Source organism: Poecilia reticulata, chromosome 21 (genome assembly GCF_904066995.2).
Source record: "Poecilia reticulata chromosome 21, P_reticulata-male-v2, whole genome shotgun sequence".
Lineage (NCBI taxonomy): Eukaryota > Metazoa > Chordata > Actinopteri > Cyprinodontiformes > Poeciliidae > Poecilia > Poecilia reticulata.
This window is the reverse complement of record NC_088850.1, coordinates 4,916,841-4,929,702: the sequence shown is the minus strand read 5'-3', so window position 1 is coordinate 4,929,702 and position 12,862 is coordinate 4,916,841. Positions and strand designations below refer to the sequence as shown.

Sequence of the window (12,862 nt, the reverse complement as noted above, 5' to 3'; positions counted from 1 at the left end):
GCAGTGATAATTAAACCTCATTAAATATTAGTTCAATCATTAAAGGTTCCTTTTCTACAATATTTTCTTTATTTCAAACCCTTTTTCTCTCCTTTCAGCTCTTTGGGATATTTTTACCAGAACCATTTTACATAAGCAGCCCTGTAATTGAGAAAACAGGCGTGAAACGTAGAAATTAGAGGGCTACGCATGTGAATCTGCCTTCAGAGAGCTTTACCAGAAAAACAGAAACCAGAAGAGAATTATATTGGAATATTGGGGCATAAATGTTGATCTATAGCTTAAAAAGTGTAAAACCACCAAATCAGAGGAGGGAAAATACCCTTCATTTTGGTTGTTGTAAATATATGACGCATTTACCCACAAATGTCACTGCAATCAACAGCTTGGAGGCAACTCACTTCTCATTTGTTTTTATTTAAAAATAAAGTCCTTTGCCAAAATGGCAACGGCTTGTTGCTAGCTCTCCGCAGCGAGGCTCAAAACCACAAGGCTGCTCCTGCCATCAAACTATACGGGGATTAGCAGAAACTGGGAATCTTTCCCAACTTTAAATTGATTTTCTTTTAAATCGCAGCGCGGCGGTGTAGGTGTCAGCGGAGGTGGCCCTCAGGCCCACCAGCCATGTTTTACAGCCGGTGTTTGGTCCGACCGGGCGGACACACCCTGCCTGTGACGCGCAGAGCTGTCAGGGCTGGATGCATTTTCACCACATCCTTAACAACTAAAATATACAGCAGGGGAAACACAAACACACCATAAGCTACTGCTGAGCCACAAAATACAGACAGCAACCGGATTTAAGAGCCACCAAGTCGGTTTGGATTTCAGCGGCGCTGAAAGACGTTTGAAATCAACATGTTGCTGTAGCTTTTAAAATAGTATTTGAAATGTTCAGACAGCGTTATTAACACGAGGGATTTATTTAATGGCTAAAACCAAAGTTACTATCTTAGGACCTGAAGAGGAACGATGCAGAGTCAGCAGCTAGAAACGAATGATCAGGTCTGAATCTTCATACACTTGAAATAAGACAAAACTAACCGGTTACTTTTAAGTCAATAATTCCTTAATAATTAAAAAAATTACTTATTCCATTGGCAGATATGTATTAAATGAAATAATCTGCCAGTGGATTGTTATTATTTACTAGAATTTGGTTGCTAGGTGACGGGCTGGGCCTGGCTGGCGTTGCTAGGTAACAGCACCAGTGGAACTAGAACTGGGTTGCTAGGTGACGGGCTGGGCCTGGCTGGCGTTGCTAGGTAACAGCACCAGTGGAACTAGAACTGGGTTGCTAGGTGATGGGCTGGGCCTGGCTGGCGTTGCTAGCAACAACTTCCTGATTATTTCTTACTTATCTTATGGTCACCTGATCATCCTCTACCTCTTCCAAACTGATTAGTTTTTACTGTTTAAGAAATTAGAACGATCTTTATATTTTGTTGTAATATTCAATGAAATCGTTCATTCATTCAAATGATTTAAACCCAAAGAGCTGTTCTGAAGCGAGTCTTTCCATGTTTTCTTTAATAATCCTGGGTTAATGACTGCAACATGTGGTCATGATTTGCAACAATCGGACATTTCCTTTTATTTTGGCGGGTCACATTAAGGACAGGAGAGATATCTGCTGGTGAAATTTGCTGTCTACGTGTGTGATGGCTTAAAGTCTCTCACTGTGAAATGTTTCAGCTGTTCCAGGTGAAACAGCTGCTGTTTGGAATAAAACAGCCAAAGATTTCCCAAACAAAACTTTATTTAATTCCCTAAATATGATTTAGTCATCTCCCAGTTGGGATGAGTTCTGGCTTCCTCTATTGACTTTCTTTTTCTTTTTTTTGGCCCAATTAATCTTATAATTGTGATTGAAAAGACTTTAAAATTTTTTTTTTAATTATCTAATAAATCTGAGACGTCTCGTTTCCTGCTTGTTGCTCATTGGTTAGAAACATTAGATGTAAAACCTCCTTTATTGATACAAAATGGTGTCATTAGAGGAGGATATGCTGTTCCTTTTTTCTGAGCACATCTTTAAAGAAGTCTGAACCAACGTTCGCCAAATGTGTTTGGGAGAATACGAACTTCCAGATGTCTGCTTTGCTTCTGCAGCAGAAATACAAATGAAGGAATGCAAGTCGGCCAGCGCTGCAGGAAACGAGCCAAAATGTAAAAGCTAAGCAGGAAATGCGCCAGAGGTTTTTAATTCTGGATTATAATTTGTGTCATCCATTAGAGTCATTTTTAATTTAGATTAGGACGTCGCAGTTTTCCAAACCATGCTATGTCTGGTTACGATAGCTGAATTTTTGGTGGGCATGCAATAATTTTGCTGCGCTAATGGAAGCCATTGTGCAATAAAAAGTTGCTGCGACTCAAATTTGCAATGTCAGGAATAAGTGCAAAGATTAAATTAAAAACATATGAAACTGTTTGGGTAAAACAGAATCAGTCCAGTAAAATCTTGTAGTTGACCAAGGTCTAATAGTCCATCTGGTCCGGACCTGGACTGAGGTCAAAACCAGTTAATGACCAGGATCCACATACAGAAAGACATATCAATTATATCCAATGGAAGCAGCTTTAGATGCCCAAATTAAAAAAATAACGTCGGCGTTGAGAGTTGTTCTCATTGTTGGACCATAACTAAATGAAAGGAACAAAAAGTTTTCTTAAAGAGCTCTTGGTGAACTGTGGGACTGAACATTGGACATTTCAACTAAACCAGCAGTGATTTGCAGCAGCTGTTGGCTGAACACACAAACACTAAAAAAACACAAACACTACCACTTTTGGGAACTTTGTTTTTATTTGAACAGCTCAGCAGGCGATGCTGGATTTCGGGTAATCTCTGCAGTTTTTGGGCTCTGCAGATTTGACGAAGCCAAAAAAGACAAAAACAAGACAGATAAGGTGTAGCAGGAATGCTTTTCTATTGTCGAGTTCGAGATTAGATCATTAAAAGTTGGATAAATGTGCAGAAAAACTGTGGAGTCCAGACACTCCAGAAACTAAAAATACAACCTGAATACGAGTCATCCTGGACTAATAAACATAGATAAGATTATCACAAAAGAAAATAACCAGCATTAGAAGAACCAGCTGCAATAAGTTTATAAAACTTTCATCTTCAAGGAAGTATAACTCCCAACTCTATTTATATAAAAATTAACATTTCGAGCGACTCTGTCTGTGATGAATATAAACACCTAATAATGTCGGAAAGTAAAATATTAATCTGAGCAAAACAGGAAATGTAAGATTATTCATTGTTTATGTTTTTATTGGAATGAAAAGCTCTAAAAGTTTTAAATCCAGGGAAACTTTCACTGTGACGTTTGAGTAATTATGAGGCAGCTGAACAGCAATCAGATCAGCAGGGACAGCTGCTGCGGTGGAGCAACAATGATGTGGATGTTGAAATAATTAGAGTTTCCAATCCTGAGCAGAAATCAGTTGCACCTGCTGGGAACTGCAGAAGTGTTAACATTTTTTTAGTTTCCGCTAAATCCCTATAAAGTTTTATTTCACTTCACAAAGCCATTTGAGGACTGGGTCCTGAATGTCTTTTGGAGGAAAGCCTGAAAAGATTCGAAGGATGAACATGTTTCCAAATTTCAAGTGTGAGTTGTGAAACGTAGAGAAAGAAGATATTTTCTTTTGTGAGGTTGTTAAAATGAAATCTAAAGTAGCTCCTGTAGCTCTGGAGAAAAAAAAGCCATAAAGTAGTCAGGCAAGTTTACAACATGTAATGTTATCCACATACAATCTTAAAGACACAGCAACAAATTTAATATAAACAAGTATAAAACTTAACTCTCACTTGCACTATAAAGTGGTTTTTACACTCAAAAAGCTTCCTTTAAGTACAAAATAAAGTTGAATGTTTCCCAGGTTGGCTTGGCATGAATCAAAGTTTGGATTTTGAACACAAATTGGTTTGCAAGGTTTTAAGATTTCCTTCACAGCCTTGGCGAGCCACAAACCACATACGTGCTGAGTTTAACTGCTGGTGAAAAGCTGGTTCATCCGGGCTCCCAGTGTTTCTTTCCCTTGGTTGACGCTCAGTAAAATACAGTTACAACTCTCCCATCTGAAATTAAGTTCACGGGTTTTAAAAATGTTAATATATTCTGTAAATGTAGTTTTGGGTTCAGTTTGGAGGCATTAATGGTTTGTTTGTTTGCTCTCTGGCCACGTTACACGAGCTCAACCCAATATCTCAATAAAAAAGATTAGCAGATTTATTTATGTCACTAATTCAAATCTAAAAGCGGAAATTATTATATAACACATCTTTGGTTACATTTTACAACTTGCAGATAAAATTCAGCTAGAGGAAATGTTAATATTACTCAAAACCAATTAAAAAGTAAAATAATCAGTAAAATGACCAGCGTACTTAACAGACGTCCAACAGAGAGTCAGAAAGCACATTACAATAAAGTTGAGTGGAAGGAAAACATGTGGAGGTGTTTAGCAATAATCAATAAATCAGTTAATTGGATTGTAACTTATAATTTCTAGTTGCATGCTTGTTTGTTTTCATCGTCTCTCTCTGTCTACCAAACAGACTGGATGACACATCATCTGACTTTCCTTCTCGTTTCCACGGTAACGGACTCAATTTGGGGAACGACAAAGTGATTTCGCTCTTTAATCTCATCTAATTCAGGAAAACCTTATTTGTTACGCTCATCTTTGTGACTGCAAAAACCTAAACTGTGGAGATTAAGTACAGATTAATGGGATTAACATAAAAGTTATCTGGGCAAATATGTAACATCGTATGAATAAAGTCATAAAATGTTACTATTAAAGTTTTCCACCAGCTAAAATCAGAGGTTAGCATTTATGCTAAATAAATGTCATTGAATAGTGAATAAAAGTGAGGAAAAAATGCTAAAATTCAATGTTTCTTTGCATAATTTGAAGCATTTCCTGTGGTTTTACAAAGTGGATCCCTGGCTAGAAGCTAAAGCTCAGCAGGGGGCCACAGCATGGAAACATTTGGGAAACCCCGGCTTAAAGGATGCAAGCTGCATGGGTTATAAACGCAGTAATTGCAGTAAAAAGTGGGTGAAAGGTCAAATCTGAAGTGATTTTATGCACTGCATTGCATAGCTAGAACAATAAGACCAACGCCTCTCTGCAGAGATTAGATTATTGTACCTTTAGGCCCAACTGGTCCGGGTTCCCCCTTCTCTCCCCGTGGACCATCGGCCCCATGGGGTCCTTGCACGCCGCGGGGGCCTTGCATTCCCTTCTCTCCTGCAAATCCTGCAGCAAGAACAAACAAATAAACAAACACAAAGCTGTAAACACATATTATGATCTAAACGTGACCTACTATGCTTCCTTGAACAAGTTATGATAGCTCTATACCAGGGGTGTCCAAACGTTTGGCAACATTGGCCAGATGACCAAAGTTGAAAGCATTAAATACGTTAAGCCTGCAATATAAGTGTAAGTTTTTGTTTGTTTGTTTGTTTTGTAATTTTTGTCAGTTAATTTAGTCTAGAAAATCTTTTAGTTGATTCCCAGCAATGAAAATGAGAACTTTCTTCAAAAAACACTTCTTCTTATTAACCAAGTTTGATGCAATAGTTAATGTCCCACAGTCTTACTTTGAGTCAAAAGTCACTGGAGGTTAACAGCTCGACTTACCAAGAAATTAAAAGTGAACAAAAACAGCTGTTCAAAGAAAAATGCTCTGTGCTTGCTAACCGTTTTTGTTGAAGAAGACAAAATTGGTCATTTTCACACTCGCATGTGAAAATGGCTGCAAACAAATGCACAATTATGAAACTGCACATCTTTGAAAAGCATTAGCAGAGCATCCTACACAACCAACAAGAATGCAGAAAGTTGTTTCCGGATGGTAAGTCATCCAAAGACAACAAAACATTTGCCTGTTCCAGCAGCTATTGTACAGCACATACAGCAGGAAAACCAGCTGACCAACTATGCTGGGGTTCTGCTTGGGTTGCCAGGTAATTGGGCTGGGCTCGCATGGGGTTGCTAGGTAACGGTACAATGTCGTTACATTCGGAAGGTTTTTGAAACAGCTCGTTCCAGAAGCCATAAAGCATTAATGTATTGCCAGTAAATGCCTGGCTGGTTTTTTTAAGTACTTGTGTTGCTTTTAGAAACAGTTGAGACCCAAATTCAAGTAGAATAGTTTGCAAAATGTGACTTTTGCCTAAGAAGTCCCATTTAAAGGTGTAGTCAGTTTCTTGGACAAAGCCAACGAAGTGGAAAACATGTAAAAAACAAAATCTAGCACTACAATTTGAAGAATGCTATATAAAACTAACACTGTGAAGCACTGATTTCCAATCTCTGTGGAAAATGATAGAAACTGAGGCCAACAGGACATGTTTCCAAGCCCCCGCATCTTATTGTTTATATGGAAGATTTGGGTTTGAAAACAATGGTAAAGTTTTCTGTGACCTACGCCAAAACACCAATTCCTCTCCCATTGTTCCTTTCAAAACTGCGGCACAAACTAAGAACGTTTTTTGTAAGCAAATATCTCTAAGTTAGTTAATGACTTATTGATTGCAGCTCTGAAGTCAACACAATCATTTTCAAATGTCTCTGTGCCCTGATTTGCGCCGACTGCACAGTTGTGACTGCTCTGAATGTGAGTGAAATAATTGGGCTAAAAGCGTTAGAACCAGAAAGGCACAATAAACCAATGATGGATGATGTCATGTAACTCAACGAGATTCAACAACCCGCTAAGAAAATGCTATCAATCACAGTTTGGATCCAGAGCAGAAGTGTTCTGCAGGTCGGTCCAACTGGATCGCTTAGCAAGAGGAAAGAGGCTGGATGTGATGAAAGACTCGTTGGCTTCAAGTGGAGGAACATAAGTGCGTCTGGTGTGATGTATAAACAAATTGTCTTCATCCGACACCGTTGGAAGGGAAACAGCCTGCAGAGCTGAAAACGACGACTCTAAGGTCAACGCGCTTCCCACCAACTTCCTGCACAAGACTTATAACCTTACTGTGCTTTGACAGGAAACTCCTTTCTTACCAGGAAATGCATTTTAGGTCAACGAAGCAAAACATCGACGTTTTATTTCATATTGTAAGCATGCATGTTTTTGTTTACTGGTGGAGGAAAATGGCCGCCCATGTTGTCCCTGACTCACCCTGTGCAAGGTAACAATGAGCAATATACTGGCTTCAATTGATATCCATACTTTTTCCAACTTATTGGACTGTAGTTGCACCGATCTGCACTGTAAATATTTGGGTTTGAACCCGGACTTGAATGTATTGGATCGAATTGTAATGGGACCATACTGGAAAGAAACACTCGCCAAATATCATGCATGTGAATTTCAGATGGACATATTTCCAAAGGAAACATTTGGAAATAGTTTGGAAATTCAGATATCAATTTCTCATTAAAATAAGTCCTCAGTTTATCCAAACACTGTTATGAGAAGCTAAACATTCACCAACACCAGGCTTTTACATTGGAATAAAAAATAAATACACTTTTGGCTTTTTCTTGTTTCAACATCTCACAAACAAAATCCATGTGTTTTATTGGGATTTTATGAAATATTCTAACTCAAGTTAATGTATAATGTGTGAATTTTGAAACTTTTTACAAATGTGCACTTTTAAAATCTGAAACCCCTAAATAATTCTTTTGAAGTCTCCTAATCAGAAAACAGTCGACTTGTAAGTGAACATTTCTATGTCTGATGTAAAGCTAACGCTCTACATCACAGCATCGCTCATGGTGACACACGGTGGTGGCAGCATCATGCCTTTAAGTGCTTCAACAGGGACTGGGAAACTGAACAACTGAGGACAGAGGCAGCATGAGCCTATGCTAGCAGCAGCGCTAATAGCAAAGCTAATTTTTCGTTTAGCACTTTAGCATTTTTGCTAACTTTTAAAATGCTTAGCATACTTAGCTTCCCATAAATATAATTTTCCAGCTAAAACCTGAAAGGCTAATTTACTTGGCTGTTTTGTTAACTTTCAGTTGAATAAAGTTTGACATTTGGGTTGAGATTTATTTCAAACAGAAAACACAAAGAAACAAAATAAAACACAGACAAGATGTAAACATAAAGACAATATCCAAGGAAGTTAACAAACATGTAAATTATAACATCAAATTTCAATTCGTGCTTGAGGGTTGCAGTCTTTTAAGGGCAGATATAATTTAGCATTAGCGCATTTAGCGCTTTAGCATTAGTTTCTGCTAAATACAGTGTTGTTGCGGTACTTTATTGTTAGCATAGCTAATGCTTATGATTAGTGCTTAGCGCAGCTAGCTTTTTTATCAATTTAATATGCCAGCAATTCCCAAAAAATTGACAAAATTAATAAATAAAATAGATTAATTTAGAATCAGTTTCTCAATCTGGAGTTATAGAAGCATAGCTCAAAGAACGTTAGCCATCATCAGTGGAAACATTTTGGTGAAAAAAGTCAGCCTTGTTTTTGTCCCCTTGCTTTTATTTATTCTTCATAGCTATTTTTGATCGGAAATGTAACAATACACAGCCGATTTTACAGTAAACGATTATTGCAAACCACCAAAGATTGAGTCAAAGTAAAAGCAGTAGGAGGTAAAAAAGGCTTTTGACCTCAGGGATAAACAAACGATGTTTCTGATGAGAAAAAACAGCTGCAAGAACGACTTATGTTTGTTGACAAAACACGGATCATTTAAATTGTGAAGCTTTATGCAGCTTTAATGTTCGTATTCATCACTGGACTGATGTCTAATGCATCTGCCAGGTTTTTCTTTTTGCGTCAGCAGCAGCTTTCGTGTTATGCTGCAATGTATTCATAAGTTTCTCAGCCACAAAACAAACAAAACACAGATATAAATAAAACACTTTGTTGTTTCATCCAGATAGGTTTTTCAAAGAACTGTAGAGGTTAAAGCAGTTAAAGTAGCCAAACGACTGAATTTTTAAACATGCCAAAAACTTAATATGCAGCTGCTTTGCATAAGGCTGTAGGCTTTAAGTAATCAGATGATGTTGAAGGCATTTTGTTAAGATAAGGTTGGCCTGCAGCAGCGTGTCTGGTCGGGATAAGAGACAAACAACCCGGTGGTTCAAAGTTTCCTTCAGAAGATGATTGAGGTTGCATGTCTGTCGCGTTTTACAAGGTTCCCAGATCTGGTTTTATTCCAAAAATCCAGACCATCAGGAGGCTTTTACTTACGTAAAACACCAACAGATGTTAAACTAGGCTTTTGATTAATTGTGGACCACATACTATTTCAAATTGTGACTTTGCTCTGATTTCAGTTTTCTTCAAAACAACCTTATATATATATATATATATATATATATATATATATATATATATATATATATATATATATATATATATATATATATATGTTTTTTTTTAAACTAACTTTTTATTGAGCTCTCTCTTTTCCACTAAAAACAATTATAACCATTGAGAGTTGTGGTATTTTACTGGTTTTACAGGAAAATAGATGCTTCTCACTTTGCGAAAACACAAAACCTTACCGAGTATTTTTGGTCTAGTTTGTAAAAAAAAAAAAAAAAAGTCTCTAATTTACAATAAAATACCAGCAGCTGTGGTAAATTTAGGGTATTTTACCATAAATTAGAGATGTTTTCGTTTAGTTTGTATTGGAAATTCATCAGAACACTTGAAGTAAGAGCAGACCGGCTGCCACGCAACTTTACAGCAGCAAATAAGAGCTTGTTTTAAGTAAATAATCCCTCAATATTGAAGAAAAAGTTTTAGTTCCACTGGCAGATTATTTATGTTTTGTAACAAGTGCCAACAGAACTAGAACCCGGTTGCTAGGTGACGGGCTGGGCTGGCGTTGCTAGGCAACGGCTGCAGTGGAACTAGAACTTTCTCATCAATATTAAGGAATTAAAACAAGCTGAAAAGTTGCTTTTAAGTTAGTTTTGTCTTATTTCAAGTGTATTAAAAATATTTGCGCTGGAAACTAGACAAAAAACACGTGGTGAGACTTTATGTTTTTGATTTGTTCTGTTTTTTTTTTATTTCAACTAAAAATTAAAAAAAAAAAATTCTTTTTGCTGTGGATTCCTGGAAGCCAGGCAGCTGATGAGGAATCCCCGTAAAAACACAACAGGCCGTGTTACTTGGAAATGTTTGGAGAGTTTTTTTTTTTTTTTTGGATGGAAGATGACAGCAGGCTTGATAATTCAAAAGGTGCCAAGCAAGAGGGAGCTCCAGAACATCTGGGTTCATACAGTTGTTGTTTATATATATATATACACACATGTGGTCTCTTACAAAAGGAGAAAAAAGTAACATGGCTCTGAGCTGGAGATTTATGCTGTGTTTTAATAAAGAGAGGAAGATGGATTATCCATCCCACTGGCCTTGTCTGAAAGTAAATCCCCACCCAAAGTCAGGAATGTTGTTTTCTTAATATGTAGGTGACTATTCAGTCGGTCCACTTTCTATATAAGAAAAGTGTCTGAATGTAAAGGTAGAAAAACCAGATGAGAAACTAATCTCTGGTCTTCACGCTTCCACCAACTCGAAAACAAACCTTTATTTTCCCCATATGCTCATAACTCCCAAATCTGTTGTTTACAATGAATGTTTACTGGGCAGCTAATTAAAATGACTCGAAACTATTTAGCCAGTCGATGTGTTGCACACATTTTTCCAACCATCCTGACTGTACAGAGAAGATTATTTGAATGCATTCTCTGTTAAAGGGATTGTTCTGCCGCCAGGTAACTGGTCCAAGTGCAGTTAAAGTTGTTGCTTCCCACCAAGCAACAGACCTGATTGTTTTGATCAGTGGTCCCCAAACTACGGCCCGTGGGCCGGATCCGGCCCGCCTCCACATTTGGTCCGGCCCCCTGAACAATGCCCCCAGAGAGCATTCAGATTTTTTTTTTTCATATATTGTATTTTCTGGTTTATATGTGGATTTTTCTTCAACCACCAGGGGGCTCTTTAGCAGGAAGCGTGTCCTGTAAACTGTGGGTGTTTTGTTTGTTTGTTGTTTGCATGGCGCATTGCTGCCATCTGTTGGACTTTTAGGGAACTGCTTGACTTTTATGTTATTTAATCAGTACGGTTGTTTGCTAGCGGTAGAGCAGATGAACACGTGTTTGTTATGAACGCCAGTAAGTAGCAGCTAATACTTCAAAACGAGCCTTTATGCTAACAAATGAGGAATTCATATGTTAAAGAAAGTTACTTTTTCTCAATGGAATATATACTAGTCAGTCCCAGTGACCGTTTCACTAACGGTTTTTGCCCATGTGCTTTCTGGGTAAACATCAATCGAGAGACGCGCAACCCCCTCCCACCCCTTCACCCCCCCTCAACAATTTCCGGCAGCGCAGGTGATAAACGTGTAACAGTTTTTCTGCTCCAAACTGACTCCGCCCCCCACCAGAGAAGGGAAAAGTTATGTGGCCCTCACAGGAAAAAAGTTTGGGGACCACTGGTTTTGATCAATGTTCGATCAAAATGATTTAAAGCTGCAGGTGTCGGCAGCTTCCACACCTGATGGTCCGGTAGCTTCACCCACCTTGCAGCCCAGAGATCCCGGGAACGCCAGGATGGCCCGTTTGTCCAACGTCGCCCTTTTCACCCTTCGGACCTGGGGGTCCTGCAAAAAAAAAGGAAAAACTTCACCAACACAGTTAATTATTTAATGTATGGCTGACGGAGAACAGTAGCACTGCAAAAAACTAAATCTAAATCAAGTACTTTTGTGTATTTTCTAGTCCAAATATCTTCGTACACTTTATATAAGACCAAACTAACTTATATGTGACTTTTCATCAAGATGAAAAGGTTCTTGTTCCATCGGCAGATTGTTTCACTTACCAACACAACAAGAACCTTTTCACCAATATTAAGGATTATTTATTTAAAACTGCTACTGATAAAAGGAGAAGAAGGAAACTGGGAGGTTTATGTAACATGTGAGGCTCTAAATTTGTTTTATTTTGCTGAACTGAATAAAAAAAATGACTCTTCAGATTTTAAAAGTAGCAGACTCTTAGTGATAATAGCATTTTAACTTACAATTTAATAATTTATTAGTTAACTAATGTGATGACGCACATTAACCAACATTTCTGTAAATGTTTTCCACAGAATTAGACAAAATATAAATTTTTATCTGGACAATGAGTAACTTCTCGTTGCTAAAAATAAACAAAAGGTTGAACAAAATGAAGCCAAAATGACTTAATTACACAATCAGAGCAAATACAAAATAAGGAAAACTATAAAAAGTTATTAAAAAATAATTTCATCCATAGATGGATTAAACAGACCTTATGGAGATCAGATCAAATTAGCAAAAACAAACATGAAGTTTCACCAAATCAAGCAGAAAATGTGGTTTGGTTTGATTCGCTCAACTTTTATCCACAATAAAATGAATGAAAAAACTAAAACTACACCAAGAGACGGTGATGGCAGCATCATGCTTTTTGACTGAAAGATACTTAATTTATTTGATCAAAACAATGCAAATGTATCTTAATTCATGAAGAAATTAGCATGATAGCAAAATGTCCTAAATCAAGTAAGCAGAGAAGAACTAAATGTATAACTCAGGACTCTAAAAAGTGTTTTTGGGCTGAAGTTCATCTTATGGACTTATTTACATTAATTTAACTTAATTCTTTTGCTTTTGCTATGACAACTTACTTTTTTGTGTTCATTTAACTCAAAACTTACACTCTAAAAAGAAAATAGTTGAACCAACTTAATTGAATTGCTTCCATAGGTAACAAGCAATTCAAATTAAGTTTATCCAACTTAATTTATTAAGTTTAACCAATTCAATATATTCTAATCATCCAACTCAATTTGTT

At 37.3% G+C, this 12,862-nt stretch overlaps 1 protein-coding gene across 2 annotated transcripts in view; it reads right to left on the bottom strand.

The window, feature by feature from the left end:
• The window catches only part of scara5 (scavenger receptor class A, member 5 (putative)), a 79,644-nt gene that overhangs the window by 14,148 nt on the left and 52,634 nt on the right, over window positions 1–12,862 (bottom strand). For both annotated transcript variants that reach the window (XM_008397281.3, XM_008397282.3), the window contains exons 8-9: window positions 11,560–11,640; window positions 5,173–5,280 (exon numbers count right to left, since the gene is read on the bottom strand). In XM_008397281.3, coding sequence (XP_008395503.1) covers window positions 5,173–5,280; window positions 11,560–11,640 — 189 coding nt within the window. The remainder of the gene's footprint in view (window positions 1–5,172; window positions 5,281–11,559; window positions 11,641–12,862) is intronic.